We start from the raw sequence: 23,286 nt of genomic DNA, 5'->3' as shown, positions 1-23,286 counted from the left end.
TGTTTTGTCCATGCAAGTGCATGCACGCATTCGTGTGGAGGCCAGAAGACTCTGGGTGGTATATGGCAGGCGCCATCCACACCATCCAATTTGGCTTTGAGACAGGTTCTCTCTCTGGCCGGGAACTCACCAAGTAGGCTGGTCTGACTGCCCAAAGAGCCTGCCTGGCTCCACCTCACCAGTGCTATGGCTCAACCCCCCCCCCCCCCAAATAAAAAGATAGTGAAAATATCCATGGAAATGCTACAAGAAATCCTTCCCTAGTTCCAGCCTTAGTAGAAATCAGGAACATTATGAGTGGTGGCATTGTGTCTCTGAGGAAATGTGTGAGAACACTCAGGCAGGACTTGGAAAAACTTTCAACACCTGTTCTGTTCTAAGAATTTTTTTTTTTTTTTAGTATGGTGCTATACAAGGACACATGTGTTCCTTGCAACCTTGCAATGCACAATAGTAGTAATTTTCCTAATGTGCTTGTTCATCTGAAATTACTCCAGTGACTGGCACAGCCTTTCAAAGGGCAAAGTCACACATTTGAAACCCCTTTTGCCGGTGTCTGTTGTCTTCGCAGCAATCTTCTCCAATTCCTCTCAGAGCTCTCTGGGGCCTGGCTGCTGGAGCGAAAAGCCCGGGAGTTGGGAATTATGGCTTGAATAACATCTTTCTCTAAATCCAAACCCTGCCGAGAAAAGAACCTACCATTTACCCAGCTAACAAGCACCTTCCCTGAAGTTGGCACACACAGCCACTAGCCCATTGTCTCCAGCAATTTGTACACATGAAGCAGGCCTCATTGGCCAATGTCCTTCCAGCTCCCTCTAGCCCCTCCGGGGAGAAAATTGCAAAATGCTGCCTTAGTCTTGCCTGTTTAGTTGAACAGGTATTCTTTTCTCCATCGTGCCTTGCTCCTCACTAAAAGGCATGTTCTGGAAACCGCTTTGTCCTATTGCAGAAGTATCATCAAAAGTTTTTCCGGATATGGAAAAGAACTCTCCTCCTTTGTACCTTTTCTCTGTGGATTTTAATGTAATCTTCTCTCGCCTCTGCTGCCAGGCAGTTTTCTGAGTACTGCCCCCAGGAAGTCTCCTTTTTTCAGGTGATACCAGTCCCTTCCATTTCTCTAGGACCTAATTTTCAGACCATTTTCCACCTTGACGATTTTCTTCTAAAAGATTCTCTGTTTGTCATTGCTATTTTGTGTGCCTAAAGGACTTTCTTAAAATTAAGCTTGATTTTGAGATAACTGCATCTTCATATGTAAATATTGGAAATCACATAGAACTACCTAGTATTCTTTGACCCCATTTTCCCCAATAACAGCATCTTGTTACACTAGTAGTACATTATCCCAACCAGGATATTGACATGGCTGTGATGAAGATAGAAAACAGCTCCATCCCAAAGATGCATCCTGTTATCCTTTGGCAGCCACAGCCATCTCAGGCCTCACTACCCCTGACTACTTACCACTAATCTCCATTTCTGTAATTTTGTCATTTCAAGAGTGTTATATAAACTAATCATGCTAATGCATACTTTCTAGCCCTTGGGAAGTAGAGCCAAGGATATCAAGAGTTTGAGATTATCTCTCAAGCATAGTGAGTTTGCAGCCAACCTGGACTAAATGAGACCCTGTCTCTAAAAATGTTATTTAAGGGGAATCATACAGTGTGTCACCTTTTTGGATTGTTTTCCAATCACCATAATTACCTTGGGATTCAAATAAGTTGTTGCATGAATCAGTACTCCTTTATGTTGTATAATTAGTTATATCACCAGTTCTTCAAGCCAGATTCCATTTGAAGGATATATGAATTGATTCCAGTTTGGAACTATTATGAAGAAAGCTGCTAGGAATATCCACTCGCAGGTTCTGTGAGCATGAGTTTTAATTTTTTTAAAAATTTTTCTGAGACAAATGTCCAGGAGTAATAAATTCCAGGTCATAGATAGGTGTGTGTGTGTTGTTGTTGTTGTTGTTTTATTTTTTGCAAAGTTGTCTTCTGAGAGGCTATCCCATTTTATAGTTCCACTTACAACATGTGCATGATCTAGTTTTTCACAACCCCAACAGCATTTGTAGTATTCTCATGCTTTAAAACCATTCTGATAAGTCTATGGTGATAATTCATTGTGTTTTTTTCTTTATTTTGTTAGCTATAGTTTTTCAAATTCTAATTAAAACTTAATTATATCACTTCCCTTTCTTTTTATTCCCTTCAATTCCTCCAATGCCCCCAACTCCCTCTCTAGTTGATACCAACTTTCTTTTATTATTATTGTTATACACATATATGTACACATTTGCATAAACATGAATACAACCTGCTGAGTCTGTTTGGAATTGCTTGAGAGTATATGATTTTAGGCCTGACCGTTTTGTATTAGGGGAACATCCCTGGGGAAGACCAATTCTCCCTTTCAGCAGTCAGTATTTGACTGTAGTTCTTTGTCTAGTGGCAGGACCCTTGGGAGATTTCACCCTCCAATGGTAGCATGCCATTGGTATTACCATTGTTCAGGTCCTATTTAGGCAGCCATACCGTTGAGGTACTATGGATGTAGCTTCCCTGTTATTTTGAGAAGACATAATCTCACAGATGATTTCCTGGTCCTGTGGCTCTTACAGTACTTTGCCTTCTCTTCCACAATGTTCACTGAGCCATATGTGCAGGAGCTGTGGTGTAGATGTATCTGTTGGGCAGGCAACCTAGTATCAGTGCATCTCTGCATTTTTTGTAATAGTCTCTGGGGTGAGAGATAGCTTGTTGCAGTTTTGATTTGCATTTTCCCAATGGCTAAGGATGCTGAGTATCTTTGTGTGTGTGTGTGTGTGTGTGTGTGTGTGTGTGTGTGTGTGTGTGTGCTTATCTGCCACCAGTGTATCTTCCTTGGTGAAATATCTGTTCCAATGTGAGACCATTTTCTAATCGGACTGCATTTTACTTTTTTTGAGTTTTGGGTGTTCTTTATATAGTCAAGATCCTAATCCTTGGATGAATGTGTCATTGGCAAATCTTTTCTCCAGATTTATAGTTTCTCTTTTCATCCTCTGATTGGGTCTATCATAGAGCTAGAGTTTTTAGTCTTGAATAGGAACTGTTTGTTGTGCAGCTGTCTCCTCTGAAATGGAAACATTTCATCCCCCAGGGAGCTCCTTAGAAGGTAAACAACTCAAAATAGCTTCAGGAACTCCCTGAAACTGATCAGATTGTCTAGGTCTCTCCCTCTCAAGAGTAAACAATAAAGGTGCTCAGAATCACCGTCAGAGCAGAAAAGCTGTAAAGAAGAGTCTGAAACAAGAGTATCAGTCTGCAAGGAGCAGAAACCAGGCAAGCTGTCTGGAAGAGTTTGAAACCAACTGAGTCACTTGGAAGGGGCATCCTCCAACCTGCTGAGCTGCCTGTGGACTGTGCACTATGTGCCAGATTCCCAGATTTTGTCACCCATACTGGAGTGGGCTTTGGTGCTGTAGCTGTCTTTGAAGTCTTTGAATCATTTCTCCCCCTGGAAGTAACCCGTCACCAGTACTCCTGTTGGTAAAGTGCTCACCAGTTCACCAAATTGGCCTGTGGTGGTACCTGCAACTTAAGTCTGCTGGGTACCCTCTGTCTTAGGGAGTTGACTTTCAGTGTTATGTCTCCCCAGGCCTTGTCACAAAACAAGGCCCAATTTGTTGATTTTTTTTTCTCATAATGGATGGCATTTTTTTCCAAATTAAATAAATTTTACCTAGCCTTCAGACCTGAAACTTTTCTTTTTTTCCCCCCAAAAACATTTTATGGGTTTTCATTTTACATTTGAGCCCATGATTCATTGGAGATAATTATTGTGTAATGTATGAAGTTTAGGCTGAAGTTCATTTTTATGCCTGTGAATGTTCAGTTGCTACAGCACCATTTGATGAATAAGCTATCCTTCCTCTATTGTGTTGCTTTCTGCCTTTGGCCAAATATCAGTTGTACATATACCTGTGCATAGATCTGCTTTCCCCCCTCTGATCTACTCTCTCTCTCTCTCTCTCTCTCTCTCTCTCTCTCTCTCTCTCTCTCTCTCTGTGTGTGTGTGTGTGTGTGTGTGTGTGTGTGTGTGTGTGTGTACACAGGGCTGACCATTTGGTACCAGATAGCCAATTAAAAGGGTTCATCTCTGGGGAAACAATATTTCTGCTCTCATCAATCCTTACTTGCCTGTAGTTCTGTTTCTAGGGTTAGGGCCCCATAAGATTTCCCCCTTTCACAATAGCATGTCTGTTGGTGTCTTCCTTGTTTGGGTCTTGCTCAGGTAGTCATGTTGTTGAGACTTCATGGGTGTCCCAGCAGTTCTGGGAAACATAATCTCACGGCATACATCCTGCTCCTCTGGCCTTTATACTCTCTCCACCACCACCTCTTTCTGAAAAGTTCACTGGAATTGTGTCATAGATGGTTCAATTGGGGCTGAGAAATAGATGGTCACTTGTTATCTGCATTTTGATTGGTTGCAGTTTTCTATATTGGTCTCTATCTTTTGCAAACTAGTTTCCTTAATGAAGGATGAGAACTATATTTACTTGGCTAGACCATGGCACAGGATGTGCCTCAAATATTTTTCTTTAAAGATTTGTTTCTGTGTGTGTAAAGGTTTTCATGTATTTTGCCTGCATATATGTCCGAATACCATGTGCATGAATCATGGACACAGAGGCCACAGGAAGGCGTTTGATGCCCTGGAACTGGAGTTACAGGCAGTTGTGAGCTGCCATATGGGTGCTGGGAATCAAAACCAGTCCTCTGGAAGAGCATCAAGTGCTCTTAACCTCTGAGCCATATCTCCAGACTCAGATTTATTTATATATTTAATATGTATGAATGTTTTGCCTTCATGTATTTATGTGCACCACGTGTGCCTGTTTTCCACAGAGGCCAGTAAGGGACATCAGATACTCTACAACTGGAGTCCTAGAAGGTTGTTAGCTGCCACATGGGCACTGGGAATCAAACTCATGTCCTCTGATAGAACAGCAAATCCTCTTAACCTCCAAGCCTTTTCTTGGCTGTGCCTTTCAAATATCGATCCAGCCTTACATACCTGGAATAACTCCTACTTGGTTATGTTTTATGGATATATTTATATATGGCTGATATTGACTTGCTAACAGTTTAACAAGAGATTCTGTATCTAGGTTCATGAGAACTGTTCGTCTGTAGTTTTAATTTTTCTGTACTGTCTTTGCCTTGTTTGGGTATTAGGTAATACTCATTTCATGAAGTGTCTTAGAAAGTACTCAAATTTGATGTAAAATTGGTGTTACTTCTAGATTTGGTGGAATTCTCCAGTGAGCCCATTTCAACCCAGATATTTCTTTTTGAGGGTCTTTTGATTTCAAGTTCAATTTTCTCACAAGGCCTATATGGGTTGCTTAATTTATTCTGGTTGAGTTTACTAGTTTGTGGTTTTCAAAAGTTAGATTCAGTTTCTCTAAAACATTGAATTTATAATAATGAAAGTTCCTAGCTTTCATCCTTTTGATGGTTCTCTAGTAATGCTGTTTTGTTCTTGATCTGTCGCTTTATGTCTTCTGTACTAGTTTATCCACATAAATATTCAAGTCTACTGAGAACACCAAAGGTTATTTTTCATTTGTTTTCCTGTTTTGGTTTCTAGCCATTTGATTCTCACTCATAGTCTCCATCTCTGCTGAAATGACCTATCTTGAACAATGCCTACTTATCCCATGAGAGCTGTATGGCTTTTTGCTTAGCTTCATTTCTCTTGAGAGAGAATTTTATAAAGCCCAGGTTGGACCCAAACTCACCAAGTACCTGAAGTTGGTCTTTACCTCTCAATTTACTGGATTATGGATGTGCTCAGCTTTTAAATGTTTACTTTTTGTCCTTGGAGCTGCTGGAGATTGCCTTTAGGTGATAGGCAAGGGTTTTACCACTGAACTGCATCTTTAGAGCCTTCCACAAAGAGCTTTCAATGTAGTAACTATAGTAACCATAGTCACTTACATTTCTGATACTTCCAATAATTGTGCTATTTCTAAGTCTGACACTGATCATTGCTTTGTCTCCTCTGATCATGCTTTTGCATACCTAGTAGCATGCCCTGTAAGTTTTTGTTGCAAGTTGGACAAGTCATATAAAGCAACAGGGAATGAAATAAATACATCTTTAGTGTGGGATTTGGTGTTAATCCTGCCAGAAGATAGGCTGTGTGAACAGCTAATACTTGTTTTCCAATGGCCATCAGAAATCACAATTCCTGTATGCTTCTTCTCTTCTTCTCTCTCTCTCTCCCTCTCCCTCCCCCCACTCTATGTGTTGGCTCTCTTTCCTAGTTTGGTTTTAGACAAGGTTTCTCACTGGCTGATGTGGGCCTCACCAATTGACAAGACTCACTTATCAGCAAGTCCTTGGGATTCTCTAGCGGGGGCACTAGGATCACAGCACATACATTACGCCCAGCTTTTTTGGTGGATGCTAAGGATCTGCAATCATGTCCTTGTGCTTGAGCAGTAAGCCTTTTACCCTACGAACCATCACCTCAGCTCCTCTTTTATGACCTTTTATTTTTTGTCCTTCTCTCAGCTTTGGATGTACCCTTTCTGCTGTTCTTCAGGCAAAATGCTCTTGAGTTCTGCTGTCTTCCTGCAGGCTAGTGAGCATGCAGGTAGAGCACAGGGCTTGGTACTCTAGAGTGCACAGTGGGCTTGTGTCTCAGGAGTCGAGCTTTCCTGCATACTTATGTCCTTCCTCCCAGTAGATCCCTCCATCTTAGCATCAATGGGTGCTCACTAGTGTTTCACTGAAGATTGAAGCCCTTATCCCTGCAAATTATATCATACTCTCATAGAAAATGGTGGTGGTCGAGTTTAGTTTGGCTGCAGTAGCATTTCATCAAAGTCCTCACCCCAGGCTCCTTCTCAGCCTCTTGCTCCTTAAGGGAGCAAGGTCTGAGTGAATTTCTCAGTGGTTCCTGAGCCAGCACCACAAACTTTCTGTGGCTTTCACCAGACCTCCTATGAGTCCAGGTGTGGCTTCTGCAGGAAAGTCCCTGACAGGTGGAAGGCCTCCCCCAGCTGCTGCCCTCAGGAGTGGCACACTCTCAGTCAAGCCACTCACAAGACACCAGCAACTGCTCATATTCTCCAGCTTAGTTTTTCTACATACTTCTAGGGCTAGTGGTTCTGCAATCTTTAATACAGTCTCTCATGCTGTGATGACTCTCTATCATAAAATTATTTCATTGATACTTCATAACTGTAATTTTGCTGGTTATAAGCAATAATGTAAATATCTGGTATGCAGGATATCTGATATGCAACCCTGTGAAAGGGTTGTTTTATCCCCCCCCCACCCCCGCCCCAAGGTTAAGAACTGTTGTTCTAGAGCATCTGCAGGAAATGCTTGGGTCCTGTTCTGTGGTGTCATGTTGCCATGCCTACAATGATTTGCTTACTTGCCTGTCCCCACCTCCACTTGACCCTGAGCTTCTTGACCGCAGGCACTACTGTATCACATTGTTCTCACTATCACAGTGCCTAGTGCATCATAACCACCCTCTACATGTTCAATAAAAGACTGTCTCATCTTCTGCTATATCTATAGAGAGACTCTTATACAGCTATTACAGTTTCCAAAAAAATATCATGGCCAAGGACTATAGAATAAAACTATATATTCAGAACCTCAATTTTGAGAGACCAAAATAAGGAAATTTCTAAATGAGGCTGCATTCAACTTTCTTTCTCTCTTCTACTTTGGGTATAATATTACCTTCATAGCTAGAGCAAAAGCTATTTAAAAACCCCAATGTCTGTGCTCTGGGTTTGAACCTCCTGTAATAGTCATTGCCCTGGGTCTCTAACCCTTTTTAAACGATGGAAATTCAGTTGAAAGGCTCTTGCCAACAGCAAGTAAAGCACTACCATGAGCACCAAATTCTAACCTGTGTGGTCTAACCTGGGGACCTGATGCTCCCTTCGACACTTCTCCCTCTTTAGCCACATGCTTTTCCTCATGCCAGATTCACCTTCTCTGAGGAAATTACCCCGAGAACAAACAAGAGCAATTTCAAAGCGCTCTCTGGGATCAGGGCAGGGAGAAGGGTGGGCATTTCTCATACAAGTTTTTGTCCTTGAACATTCAGTGGCTCCCACCAATCCTTGCTTTTCTCAGACTGAGTATAATTGTGAAGCTTGGGATAAAAATCCTGTTCCTTTTTTTCTAAGGCATCCCTATTTTTTCCCCTTTGAAGGATAACCTAAAAAAAAATGTCATTTTCTTATGACTCTTCTGTTTGGTTTCAAGATGGTTCATTAGCTAAAGTGGCTTAAAAATTGGTAGACTCCTGAAGAGTTAACCCTTGCATTTCAGAGCCACCTTCCTATCAAACATCAAAGCTTGCTAACATACTTCTTTTTTTTTTTTTTAAGAACTAGGTACAGTCTATATAGGGGCAGGTAAGATGAAGATGCATTCAAGACTTCATATCTGCATAATTTAATCTTGTTTCCATTTAAACAGAGTAGCCCCATTGAGGTCAACGTGTGCCCTGCTCTAAGTTACTCTGTATTGCATAAAACTGGTTTTTCAGGCTGTGCCTTGCCCAGTGAGGCTCCACTCTGATGGTAGAAGACGACTGTGCACCTGGAGGGAATATTTAAACAGCACCATCTGTCTGGTATCACCCACATAGCAGAGACTGATAAATGACTTACTCCTGGGAGTATAAAAGGTGCCACTCTTTAATTTATTGGGGATGGATTGAGACTGCAGGGACACATGAACATATTCAAATCATATCAGGGGAACCAAGCTCAAGAAATTAGGAAAGACACTAGAACAAGGGAGGGGGAATGTAATTCCATATAAAGAGGTTTACATCTAGTACTACAAAGGTGATGGCCTCTAACTTGTCATCTGACCGTCACAGAGTATATGTATCAAGGACCCACAGAGAGAACCCTCAAATGTGAGAGAACCCTCAACTGTCACGGGGGCTTTGGCTGGGCCCCAGTTCTTGCTGTTGACACAGCCTAACCCAGCTGCCATCTTCCCATCTTCTGTTTGCCCATCTGGATATGCTGTTGGTCCATCTGCCCAGTCTTTTGTGTGAACCTGTTCCTGCTCTTACGCCTCTGTATCTAGACTCAATTGCAATTCCATTCTCAAACATGTGATCAGCAGTAATCTCTTAAGAGAGACTGTATACCTCTGTGAGCTTTCCTGCTTCTCGGGCCTCTCTTAACCCTTTAGAACCATTCTGTAACCTATATATTTAATTATATTGATGTCTATATGTAATGGGTGATCTGAGAGTTAATAATGAAGACTGGAATATAAGAACTTGTGTTTACCTAGGTCAGGATTATCAAGGAAATTAATAGTAGCTGGTAAATTGCTGTCACTGAAACCACTGTACCTTGTGAAGTTATTTGATAAATTCTGGTACTGTGGAAAAACAGTCCTGGGGGAAAAAAAACCTCACTCATCAAAACCTAGATTTACAACCACATTTACATTGTTCTATGATGTGGTTGAAATACTCCTCACTGGGCATGCTCACTGAACCCTCATCCCAAAGTACTTGGGAGGCAGAAGAACTACTGCTGCAAGTTTGAGGGAGAGCTTGCCTTAAAGAAAATAATAAATAAATAAATACCACCCTTTGATGTGAATTCCAAATTTACAAGTGAACGTATAGAGCTATGGCTGTTCACAAGAATGGTCTGTCCCCATGGCCACTGCAATTTCAGATCAAGTAAAAGATACAAATAAAAATCTTCTCAAGGAGAGAAAGTACCCAAGGAGCTGAAGAGGTCTGCAACCCTATAGGTGAAACAACAATATGAACTAACCAGTACCCCCAGAACTCGTGTCTCTAACTGCATATGTATCAGAAGATGGCCTAGTCGGCCATCACTGGGAAGAGAGGTCCCTTGGTATTGCAAACTTTATATGCCCCAGTACAGGGGAACGCCAGGGCCAAGAAGTGGGAGTGGGTTGGTAGGGGAGCACGGCAGAGGGAGTGTATAGGGAACTTTCGGGATAGCATTTGAAATGCAAATGAAGAAAATACCTAATAAAATATTGGAAAAAGAAAAAAAATCTTCTCAAGGAACTGCACCTTCTCCAAGGGTGGTGGTCCATTCCAGGAACCACCTCAAATCCATAGCTTGAAAACAAAGCCTTGTGAGCCAGGGAGAGAACTCGAGCATGGTAGGTAGGTAAGGCTCATCTCCTTAAGTGAGTTGATCTTCCTTAATAGTCCTTATATGGCTGACATTTATTTCTGGATCAGAAAGAGTTTTTTTTTTTTTTTCGAGGCCCTGCCCAGCTAGGTTCAGGAACATTATCTCTGTCACTCTGCCAAGTCCTGAGCACCCAACTTTCTCTCCGTCAGATGCTACAATCAGCCATGCTGAACACCCTGTCACTCATAAATGTGTTGTTTTGTTCCAGTTCTCATTTGTACAGAAGCAAAGGGAAATGCTTTCATCAAGCCCTCTTAGTGCAGAAACATCTTGACATTAGTTTGTACAAAAATAACTAAAGGACTAAAACCTAATCTGATGAAAAAAAAAAAAGAGAGAGAGAGAAAGAGACTATGATGACCTCAGGTTATAATACAAAAGTCTTTATGGAAACTGGGGGTTATTTTTATACAAACCATGGCAACTATGGGCAATAAATTGTACACCCTGCAGCTGATCATAAAGGAGCTGCTTGTGAAAGGAAATCAAACCCCACCATTACTAACCACAGAGACATGTGATGAGAGGCCCAGGATGTTCTTATTGGAAAAAATGGATCGTGTACTTGAATGTGCCTTGAGGGCTGTGTACAAATAAAAATGTCTTTACACAATTATTCCAATAATAATAATTTAATGGTTTTCACACTAAAAAAAGAATTTGTACCTAACTAGCATTTTACGCTTCGATAGGAATGTAAAATCGAACAATTTTAAAAATCAAATTCACAGGCACAGATTTTAATGGATTACTTCCTGTCTTCTAAGGATATTTCTGACAGAGTACTCAAATTGTGTAAAATAGAGAAAAGGGGTTTGTGTTCCAAGATACCATTCCTCTTGGACTGTGACAACTTTGAACAAAAATATTTTCACAAAATTTCATTTTAATTCATCTTCTTTTACAAAGCACATTACATAAGATATTTCTAAATACAACTTTAGAAAATGAAGCAAAAAAAAAAATCCTCCATAGATTCCTGGCTGAGTCCATGCTGAATGCAAAGGAATTCTAATTTTTCAAAAGTGGATAGGGTATTTCCAAGCTTTTTAATATTCTTGATAGGTCCATTTAGTCAAGAGTAAAGATGGTGGCTGTTTGGCTCATCCAGTTCTGTGATGTACAATCTTCTTGCTGGTTAGCCCAAGGGATAGTAATGAAGCTGGACGTACCAGCTTATTTCTCTATAATTACTTTCTCGGTGTCTTTCTCTCTGTGTGTCTCGGTCTCTCCATTTATATATCTCCCTCCCCATCTCTCTAACCCTAATGCCTCTCTTAGGGGAAGATATCAGCCCTCTACATTCCCTGTTACCATCACCCAGTGAGGATGCTCTAATCTCTCAATTTCATTGTTAATGATCTCACTCGGTATAAATGTCCTATATCATTATGGATTTTCTAGACAAATAAATGAGAAATTAAGACATCAAGAATCCAGTCCTCACTGTTGTAATAAGTGGTAGGAAATGACTGAAGGCTTCAAGTGTAATGCAGAAAGGCTTAGGCCCAGTGAAGGGAAACAGGAACTCTTTATATCGCTCATAGAAACTATGTACTCCTGCCCCAAGCACACTGAGACCATCGCTGCTGAAAAGGCAAGTATCTTCATATATTGGAATGAAGAATAATTTCTTTATACATTCCCTTCCTTTAATTGTGTCCCCACCCCTGAAGGTTAGGGCCCTAGGCCTCTGTAAATCCTTAGAAGGAAGTGACAGCTTCGAGCAGAAAGGACAAGTATGCAAGTTAGAACAAGGCATGGGGATGGAGACAGGAAGAAAAAGGAAGAGACATTTATTAGTCATATTTTCAGTGATGAATCATGGGAAGTTTTTGCATCATTCCTTCAGTGTCATTAATTCTCATTCTTTGTGGTAGTGAAAATCTATTTATGTTTAGTAGTTTCACTATAAAATGCAGGAAATAGACAAAGCAGCAGTTTAGAAACACATCACACACATATTTGGGGGATCATTAAGGGACCACTCCTCCACCTCTACCCCATCAACAATCTTGCAGTACAGAATGCCCTCCCCCCATTTTCAGCTAAAGATAAGAAAACAGTTACATAGTCTAAGGCTGAACTGTTCATGTACTATAAAGAGAAAGCAGACAAGCAAACATCAGTTTCATTGGGAAAGACAAAGCATTTCCATAAGTGCAGGAAAGATCCAATAGCTACATTTCCACGAGACCCTCCTCCCATTCTCCTAGATCCGAGGAGGGGGTTACAAGTGAGCAAGGCAAACAACACTGTGAATACAATTTAAACAATAACACACACGCGCACACACACGCACATACACGCGCACACACACACACACGCACAACCCAGTGCAGGAAATAATCCAATTCCCCCCCTGTTTTCACTTGCATTTTATTTTTTATTTATTTTTGCTTTAATAATGCATATTCTGTTCACGCAATAGGTGTAAAAGGCAGGAAGCAGGGGTTTAACTTGGCTGATGATAAAACAATCAAGCTGGAATGACATTTCTAGTTTCGTGAACAACCTCAAAGCAGGAGAAACTGAAAAGTCACAGCTGGTACCAAAGAGCAGGCCAGACTTCACAGCGGGTCTCCTCTTAGGACCTTTGGCTAGGGTGAGAGAAGCTGTGAAGACAGCGACCTCTAGTGGACAGGGAGAAGTGGCTGATTTTTACTTATTTGGAATCATGGTAGCTGCATCACAAAAGCTCCAATCAAGAGGGTGGTAGAAAGAAGGCACAGATCATTGCAAATACCAGATTTTTCTTTCTCTTTTTGCAAATATACCGTCATATATAAGCTAAAATTTCTCTTAGAGTGGTGGGGGTTGGCTGGCAGGGAAAGGGACAAGTTAGACCTCAAATTGCATATGTAATAGAATCCTAAAGGGGAATACAAAGCCAGGCGGCATTTGTTCCATCTGCAGCAAGTGAGTGAGACACTTGCTTCTGACTAGGTTAGCACAAACACTAGGGGCATCTGTGACAAAACACGATTTTAAAAAAAAACCATAAAATTATAAAGCCTATAAACGAATAATCTGAAATTACATTTTGTTAATGGAAAATATCATCAAAATAGTACTACTATGGACTAAACTGCCTGAGTTTTCATTTCTCGGGAGATCTCAAGGTAGAAAAATCCTTTAGCACAATTGGCTATAAATCACAACCACTGCCAGACCCAGGACAACACCATGGGAAAGAGTCTCCTCTTGGATGGAATTTGTGTTGTGCTATTAAGACTTTTGTGCTAAACGTTCAAACAGGGACACGATGAATCAAACCTCTAATTTTTTGGCACAAGATGATTTTGACTGGGGCAGAATATCTGAGTCTTGGACACAGGATGAATAATGTGATGTCTCAATTATCAAGTAATCACTTTGATTGAAGAGCTTTCTTTATGTCGTTCACTTCCATCTATACAGAGGGGGGGGGAAAGCAGCAAATATAGACATTATGAAATGGCTGCATTTAGAGAAGCTGAAAGATAATATACCTTTACCAATGCAATGAAAAGACTCACGCTGACAAATTGAGCAGTAAAACTGTCAAAATGACATCTGAATGAAGAATTGATAACAATGCCAAAAACAAAATAAACATAAAGACAGGCACATAGGTATAGTACCCTGACAAGTGGTACCCTGACAAGTGGTACCCTGACAAGTGGTGTGCCTAGTCATTCCCAGATTCCTAGGCTCCCAAGTTTATGAGAAGCAGCAATGATTCTAGATTCCTTGCCAGAGGACAGGGCAGGCAAATAGGACCATCTGGGTGTGATAAAAGGCAGCTTTGGGTGACCCCAAAAGGTGGGTTCCACAGTCCCACCAGGATTTTGAACCATTTCTATCCTCTTTTTAAGTAGGTTGGGTCCAAACTGAATAGACAGTAAAAGTTAGTTTTTGGTCATCTGGAGTGATCCCCCACAAGATCTCCATCAGCAGCTCGAGGTGGGGGACAGAGCTTAGATGGCTTGGAAGAAACAACAAGGCCTTTGGGGAAAAGTAAAAAGTTGAGATGAAACACCAGTGTGTATATCTGTCATCCCTGGAGGGACCACATGATGGAACTCAGCAGCAGCAGCAGCAGCAGCAGCAGCAGCAGCAGCAGCAGCAGCAGCAGCAGCAGCAGCAGCAGCAGCAGCAGCAGTCTCCTGCATGCCATGTCCTCTGGTACTTAATATAGATGAGGCATCCTGTATCATCATCCTAAAAACTAACCGGAGGGGATGCTTCACAGTAGATGTGTTTAAAATAAAGAAAGCCTAACTGAGTATGCTGATTCATCTCTTCCTTCCCTGGGACCTTCTGGAACTCAGGTAAGGACAGAATATAACGATTCTGAGACATTCTTGTGGCAGCAATCATTTTTTTTTCATTGTTTCCCCTCTTTTCAGACAGGATGTCACTTGGTAGCTCAGGCTGCTATGCACATCTCTTGATAGCCCAGGTTTGTCTGGATCCTGTGATCCTCCTTCCTCAACCTCCCCAGGGCTGGAATTAAAAAGCCTGAGGCACCATGCCCAACAGCGATCATTTCTTTTCAACCTGAAGCCCTGACTTTGCCTCCATTCCCAACTGAACCCAGGCCTCATGGACGAGTGCTGAGGGACCTACCTGCAACCGGAGCCGGATCTTTTTCTCTTCATCCAATTCTGACAGTAACTGCTTAATCTCACGTCTGAAAAGCAAATGCCAATGGAATCAAATCAAAGCCCAGAGTTTCCCAATGAGAGATAAGAAAGTCTTGTATCAATATGAAATCCATCTGACCTTTTTCCAAAGAGAGTATGGACCAAACATAATTTATTTCCTCCTCCTCCTCCTCCTCCTCCTCCTCCTCCTCCTCCTCCTCCTCCTCCTCCTCCTCCTCTTCCTCCTCCTCCTCCTCCTCCTCTGTAGCTCTCTTCCTCTCTCCTTCCCTCTCCCTCTCTATGCATGCATAATGTGGGAGGGGAGAGCATGCAGTCTACATTGTGTAAAGGTCAGAGAACAACTTTAGTAGAGCTGGTTCTCCTTCCACCTTTACATGGGTTCCCCTGATGATGGAACTCAGGTCATCCCTGGTTTGCACTGTTGGGTGGTGTGCTGGTTAATTAAGTTTTGGTCACCTTCATACAAGACAGAGTCATGTGCAAAGAACTTCAATTGAGAAAATGCCACCATTAGATTGGCCTGTGGGCAAAGTCTGTGGAGTGTTTTTGATTAATGATTGATGTGGGAGGGCCCAGCCCGAGGGCCCAGCCCACTGCGGCTGCTGCCCCTGTCAAGTGGGTCCTTTGTTATATAACAGGCTGAGCAAGTCACAGGGAGCAAGCCAGTAAGCAACAGTCTATGCTTTCTGCCTTAGTTCCTGACTCCAAATTCCTGCCTTGGTTTCTCTTGACGATAGTCTGTAACCTATAACCCAAACAAATCTTTTTCCTAAGTTAGATTTTGTCATGGTCTTTATTACAGCAAGAGAAAGCTATCTAAAATAGGTGGTGGCAAGCCCCTTTACTCACTGAACCATGTCACCACACCCAAACACACTTACTTTGCACTATGACGTCTGAAGATTTCTTTTGGACAGAAAAGTCTGCCATTATTTGGGAAGGCGTCACCAAAATATGTAGCTTTCAACTGTTAGGTCTGGAGATGACCTAGTATGATCTAGGTTAGCTTTCTTCCAATAGGAGAAGATAGGGAAGCTAAGGCACAGAGTGGTGGCCTGGTTTCCCAAATAATGAGAGTCAAAGCACTGAAGCTCATAGTCTGTCATCTTTCCTCTAACTTCTTTTTTATAACAGGACACTGGGTGCTTATAGAAAATTTTCATTGTAGACTTTTTTGTGTGTTTTTTTCCATGTTCATGGGTATGTGCAGGTCCTTGTATGTGCATTTTCATGTAGAGGCCATAGGTTGATAATATCACGTGTCACTCTCAATTTCTTTCTACCTTGTTGTTTGAGGCCGGTTCTCACTGAACCTGATGCTTGCTGATTCAGGCAGACTGCCTGACCAGTGAAGACCTGAGAGCCTCATTAATGCCTCTGCAGTGCTGGAATTACAGATACTTTATACGTGGATGCTTGAGATTTGAACTCAGGTCTCCATGTTTGTGTGGTAAGTACTTTCTTACTGAGCCATCTCCCTAGACCCATTGCAGAAATTTTTACCACTCTCTATATACTTCACTTTTATACAGAACTTAAGTTAAGAACAAGCCACTGGTATGTTTTCAGTAATTCTCACAAAATCTTACAGACTGACATTACCTTAAGATAGACTAACTAGGGCTGGAGAGATGGCTCAGTGGCACCCGACTGCTCTTCCGAAGGTCCGAAGTTCAAATCCCAGCAACCACATGGTGGTTCACAACCACCTGTAATGAGATCTGATGCCCTCTTCTGGTGTGTCTGAAGACAGCTACAGTGTACTTACATTAAATAAATAAATAAATCTTTAAAAAAAAAGATAGACTAACTGGACCTTAAACATATGAGTTAACAGTATAGAAATGAAGTCTGAAAGAAGACAAACATAGGACCGACAGCCTAATGCATTTTCCAACTTGAAGTAATAAAGTTGATTGTAGCTACTTATTCTGAAAAGCTGGGGCTCTGTTCTTTGGACTGGTCTAAGATCTGCATTTCTTTTGTTGGGAGGTATTAGACATGTGTACATTTGTGAAATGAAACAACAACAACAGACAGAAGGCTTCAGAAACAGCATGGTGAATACAGAACCAGCAACTGCACACTAGTTCAAGTGCAGATGAATCCAGTGATGGTCCTCTATACTTGAGACTGTCCTAGCACTGCTGTCGACACTGGTTATCTGATTACTGGTTATCTGAGACTGGTGAGCAGTGATTTAGCATAGTCATTTAAGCTCACATTGTACATCCATATCTGTGTGGCTACCACTTAGGGCTTAGGAAAGCCATCAACAGTGAAGTCCTAAACCAGCACCCAACCCCCAGGAAAACCTGGCAGGCATGGCCTTAAGTGGGCTGTGGTCTAGGAAAAGGAAGTCAGTTGGGGAAGATGGTGTAAAGAAAGCCACTATGTCTTGAGCTAGGGAATACGGGTATCTGTCTACAGGGGAAAAAAGGGAGATGGGGAAGTGTGTGGGGGGGGTATACAAGGCAGAGCAGGGCGGTGAGCCTGCTTCTGAAAGCAAGGCACATTTGAGGAGGAGGATAGACATGGATTGAATGCTACAGGGAAAGTGTCACCAGGGGAGAAGGTAGAAGACTGGAGGGAACTCACTGACCTTGGGCAGGATGGCCAGGCTAAGGAAGGCTATGAGACACAAGGATTTGAAGAGGTGATTAACATCCTGAGTTACTGATTAAATAAGATGCTGGCTGGGAGAGGAGTGTTGTGGCCAATTACAGGCTTTATTAAGGCACAGCTGCCTGTGGACTCAGAGACAAGGTCAGGCTATCAGAGTTGTGGGTAGCTTCCAGCCTGCTTTGCACCCCCCACCCCAACTCCCCCATCCCGAGTGTAAAGTTCTAAAGACCTGGATCTAGGCAAGTCAGGTCCTGTCCAGAAAGCTGGATGTCATGGAATCATGGAGTCACTGTCTTGGCAAATGACATGTGCTCAACTGGATAGAGATGGCCTTTGGTTACCCAAACCTATTGGTTCTAGAGCCATACAAGAACCAGGAACTTTAAGGAGTTTGGGGGAGCCTGGGTGACCTAAGGAAACTCTTTCCAATGTCATTTCACCAGTTCTGCATATTTATGTGATGAATCTCTTCCAGTCAGGAAGTGACTTGAGGAAGCCCAATTTTCCCCATTGCCTATCCTGAGTGAAACAGAACCTGCCTACACCTACACTGTTCAAAGTTAGTTCCTTGGAACCGTCTTCCTAGAACACGTTAAAGAGTTCTGTGGTTACATGCATTTGCAAAACTGCATATGTTGTCTTCTTTATCCTCTCAATGTGAGGTGAAGACTTCAAAAAGTCCTTCAGAGGATAAACTAACTTTGCTTAACCCAATTGTTCCCCAAGGTGTCTGACTACAAAATACATCAGGGTCCTCCATCCTTAAGAGAGGCAAATGTCAGTCAACAGCAGCTCCAGAACCCCTCCCCCAGGCTGCAGGATTTAGGCCACAGCTCTCACCATCACCCCCTATGCACCTTCTGAACCAAGGTGGCCAGGAGCCCAGGGAGGCAATGACCCACCAGGCTGTTCAGTTGCTCATGAGCTGCCTGCTATTCTCTCTGCCAAAGTTCCCTGCTCCCGGTCATTCTAGGTCAGTTTTCAAAATGCTCATGAAATGCTTCCCTGAGAAGTATCTTAAGATTCTTTCCACAAGGAGCTCTCAATTCATAGTCTCTGACCCTCAGTTTCTTTAAGTGCCGCCTGCTGCTAATCCTTCTACCAGCTTTCTCACAGTAAGGAGCATCCCAGGCAATCCGGCGGCAGGATATTTTATTTTTGTTCACAGGCTTTTCTTCTCATTCAAGTGCTCCCTGAGGATAAGAGATGTGAAAGTATGTATGTGGGCATGCATGAGGAAAGACCCCTGAGTCTCATGATGAAGACATCTTTCTGACAGCGAAATCTTGGGTTTAAAGATTCCCTACATCTTCTGCCTATGTTATAGCCCCTTGATGCAAGCCAGTTGTTTTATCTGTCATCTAAATTAAGAAGCTCTATTTTTCCCCAACACTAGAGAAAAAGTTAGTGATATAGATGGTGCTAGAGATGTGTCTCACAGGTTAAGAGTGCATATTGCTCTTCCAGAGGATGTGAGTTCTGATTCTAGTAGCCATGTTGGATGGTTCACAGCCACCTCTAATTCCAGTCCTAGGGGACTGTCCACCTCTAGACTCTCTGTGGTCCCTATACACAAGTGCACAATGCCTCCTCCCTGAAACACACACGTAACTGAAAGCAAAATCAAATGAATTTGTATATGTACTGGTATTGTTTTGGCTGTTGAATGTTCCCCAAGAGTTCATAGGTTAAAGGCCTGTGGTACTACTGAGAAGTTGTGAACTTTTAGATTATTAGGTATATAAGGGATATTATGACACCTACCCCCTCGCTGTCACCTTTTTGCTTCCTAGCTACCATAAGGTGAGGAGTTTTCCCCTTAACATGTTCCTTGCCATGATATGCTGCTCCAACCCAAATGCTCAATTTCCATGAACTGAAACCATGAGCCCACACACCCACTCCCTTTTCAATTTTGCTTTTCTTTTGTATGTATGTTTGTATGCATGTATATGTGTGTAGCATGTACATGCTTGGCACCCATATAGGCCAGAAGAGGACAATAGATCCCTTGAAATTGGAGTTATACACAGTTGTGAGCTGCTACGTGGGTGCTGGGAAACGAACCCCTAGTTCTCTAGAAGAGAAGCAAGTGATCATAACCCTCTAAGCTCTCTCTCTAGCTCTGAGCCTTCCCTTATTAAAAGTTGATTTTCTCAAAATCCTGCCACAGTGGTGACAATCTGGTGAGGTAGCTAAGCAGGTGAAGGTTGCTAAGCCTGATGACCTGAGTTCAATCTCTGAGACCTAACATTGTGGGAGGACAGAACCAAGTCCTGCAAGCTATCGTCTGCCCTCTATTCCCTACACACACACACACACACACACACACACACACACACACACACACACACACACACACTAACTAAATGTAATTGGAAACGATTTTAAGAAGCTGATTGACATAGAAATGATATATATTTCTATGAAATTTTATTTTCTTTTTAGAAGTCTTCTGAGACTCTCCTTGCAACTGACTCACCACTGAATATTCTGTGCTCTTTGGCACACCGTAGGCTGAACACACACACACACACACACACACACACACACACACACACACACATCCCTGGCTTGGATGGCAGGGATGGTATCAGACACCTGTGAAAAGGGAAGGTGGAGAGGCTTCTGAGCCAGGGATGTGTAGTCCATACCTACTTGCAGCACTTCTGCCATTGTCAATGGGAAGGCCTAGCCCACCCTCTGGGCAGAGTGAGAGCCAAGCTTTCAGAACTAGGCCATGGTTACCCAATGGAGAGCCACCTGGAAACAGCACTCACTTCTGCTGGTCCTTCATGGTCTCAATGATGGTCCTCAGCTCACGGACTTGCATCTTAAGCTCCTCGATAGCAGCCTGGCTGCTCACTGCTGGCTCCATCTTTGGCTTTCCTTCTGTGCTGAACAGAGATGGAGAACTGGCTCTCTGTCCAGCTGTTCCCAAAGAGGATGACATGGGTGAGGATGCCACTGAAGAGAGAGAAGCTGGCCCACTGCTGGCAGCTGCCATGGTCCCTGGCTTGGGTGGCAGGGATGTCTTGTTATCAGACACCTGTGAAAAGGGAAAGTGGAGAGGCTTCAGAGCCTGGGATCTGTGCAGGGATTGCCTTCCTGTCCTGGGAAGTCAAACCTTCCTTTTATACCCAACCCCATACCTGTCTCCACACACTCTAATCATTTATTCCCTCATTCATAAACCATCTATGGCCTGCTTGGTCCAGACAGACCACTGCCCAAGGGCTACCTGTATATATTTTCAATTTCATCTTCTTTCTAGACAAGACAATCCCAGATTGGTTTCATATACACAGAGATGCAAAACTGCTTGGCAGGCCCTACAAACCCTGAAGTAAGCAAGACATTTGCATGGTACTTAGGTCCTTAGAACTCACTGGGGGCAGTGGAGACAGACAAGCAATACACTGTGGCACAGGAGGAAGACTGGACAAGAGGGAGGAAGCATAGAGAGCCTCAGAAACACACCCAAGCAACCACATTCCAGGATGGAAGAAGCAAGCAGCCAATGGTCCCTCTTTTCAGAGGGAAAAGACTATAGAAGAAAAGAAGGTGGACGAAGGAGGAGGGGAGGAGAGGGCCTAGACAATGGCCTAGAGACGAGGAAGGAAAACACAGTGGGAATCAGATAAAGGGAGGAGGAGAAAGTAAGGCTGGCAGTGAGAAGAGAAGGGGCGGGTTCAAATGGCTGCACACCCCGCTCATGGCTGCTGTGGGGGTAGAAAGGCTGGAGAGTTGGCAGGCCTGGATCTAGATAGAGCTTCTGAGACTCTGACACAATGCACACTAGAAACAGGTGGTGGTCTAGAATGAAGACTATGGCGAGAGATGTGGGTAACAAAGGCCATTAGGTATCACTCCTGGGACTGCAGTGGTGACTGGGTAAGGTTAATGGCATCCCTGCCTTCATAGATCACACTACCCACTGTCAGGGAGATGAGGCCTGGACAGACTAGGGAGAGAGGTGAGGAGAGGGAGAGAGACAGAGAGACAGAGAGAGGGAACGAGAGAGACAGAGAGACACACAGAGAGAAACATAGGAGGGGAGGGAAGAAATGAGTAAAGGTGGTACCTTTCATTGAGGAGGGCCCAGATAATTGTTTTGGTTTTGAATATTAGGAATCAGAGAGATAGCTGAGAGGGTATACCTAGTAGGCAGAGCAAGTAACTCATATAATAAGATTGGCCAAAGGAAATGGAAGTCATGGGTGTGGGTCAGAGAGAGGCAAAGATGCCCAGGGTAGAAGCTGGGGGGTTATAAATCAATGAGGCAAGAAGAGAAGGGAGAGAGCTCTTGACAATTGAGAAGTAGTGAGAGAAAGAATGAAGAAAGAGCAGTGGAAGGGCTGAGCTGATGGAAATCCCCAGAGGAAAAGAAAGGCTGGATAAGTGTGTCAGCGGGGTTGAGAGGAAAACAGAACCCATTTGGTAGTACAACTATGGAGACAGTGACCCAAAGATGAGAGACCAGTTGATGAATGGGCACTGAGAGATATGGCTGGCAAACTGAAGATTCTTTCCACAGATGTGGGTGAGGTAGGGCTATGGAGGAGCGTGCGTGCAAATGCATGCAGCAGCTTCACGAGGAGATAGAAGGGGAAGAAGGTTTTGTTTGCTTTCACCGATGAGTGAGACCCCGGGCTGTGTGAGATGTTAGGGGAGATGGACAGGTGAAGATGGAGAGGTGGGAAAGGCCTGATGGAGAGGTGTGGTGAGGAAGACAGGAACACACAGGCTGGGAATCAGCCTTGGGTGAGAGGGACTACAAGTGCCTGGCAGGCCCAGAGAAGAAACACTAGCAAGGGAAAGTGAGTGGATAGGCGAGTGTGGAAAAGGCAAAGCAGTGGGCTAGGACTTTGGGAGCAGAGGAGGTGGGTGAGAGGGTGGAGACCGAGGCTGGTGGTGAAGCTTGGCCCAGCAACCATGGGATTTCCTCCAGCAGCAGACGCTCAGCCGGCCATCCCAGGGAAAGCGCCAAGAAGGGGTTCAGCTGGCACGGCAGCAAGGAGGTAGAGTCTAGATTCAGGCTGTGCTAGAGGCAGAGACTGGGCAGAGCGTGCCAAAAGCAGATGGGCCATCGTTCCTAGTCTCGCTGTTAGCCTTTTCTCTGCCAAGTTACCATTGAGGAAAAGCACTGTCTGCTGCCAGGGAGAGTACTCCGCCAGCCTGGGCTTTGTTGTTACTCCGAGTTACAGTATGGGGGGTGGGGGAAAGAACTGACAGTTACAGAGCTGTGGCTGCACCATGGACATCAGCTTGCAAAGTAAACTGATCAGCCTGCACACACACTGTATGAAGCAGGAAACTGAGGCCTATAGGGCAAACTCCCTGAGTCTTGGAACTAATAACCAGCCGAACTGACATTCAATTCCCCCTTTACCAGTTGGATCCTCAGTCCAGCACTGTGACTGTGGCTGATGGAGCTCAAATATCTGTGCTCTTCTCTTGTTTTCTTTGCTGCTTATATTATAGACTCCAGGACTCGCTCCTTCTTCCGTTTCCCTTCCTCTCTTACCTCTCATGAGCCACCAGCGCCCATAATACAGGCTTCAGGATACTTCTTAGATCAATAGTTCTTTCACCATTTTCTGTCTGATGGGCTCTCGGACTAGCCCACTGCAGCTAACAAGTATGCTTTTAGTCCCTCACACAGTCTAGGTCACCACAGTCCTTGATCAAATTAGTTCACGTGGAATTTCCTGAAGGAGTGAAATATACAGCCTGACAACTCCAGGGAACTGAAATAGGCTAATGGAA

At 43.4% G+C, this 23,286-nt stretch overlaps 1 protein-coding gene across 23 annotated transcripts in view; it reads right to left on the bottom strand.

Annotated features, from left to right (window-relative positions):
• Positions 1 to 10,859: 10,859 nt before the first annotated feature.
• The window catches only part of Sh3kbp1 (SH3-domain kinase binding protein 1), a 349,029-nt gene continuing 336,602 nt past the window's right edge, over positions 10,860 to 23,286 (bottom strand). For all 23 annotated transcript variants that reach the window (NR_110969.1, NR_110970.1, XM_006528928.4 and 20 more), the window contains 3 exons: positions 20,298 to 20,566; positions 14,855 to 14,918; positions 10,860 to 13,655 (listed from right to left, as the gene is read on the bottom strand). Coding sequence is in view for 21 of the 23 variants with exons in the window: in XM_006528928.4 (XP_006528991.1) it covers positions 13,614 to 13,655; positions 14,855 to 14,918; positions 20,298 to 20,566 (375 nt within the window). In the remaining 2 variants the exon portion in view is untranslated. The remainder of the gene's footprint in view (positions 13,656 to 14,854; positions 14,919 to 20,297; positions 20,567 to 23,286) is intronic.

The sequence above is a fragment of the Mus musculus genome, chromosome X (genome assembly GCF_000001635.26).
Source record: "Mus musculus strain C57BL/6J chromosome X, GRCm38.p6 C57BL/6J".
Lineage (NCBI taxonomy): Eukaryota > Metazoa > Chordata > Mammalia > Rodentia > Muridae > Mus > Mus musculus.
This window is presented reverse-complemented; position numbering and strand designations above follow the sequence as displayed.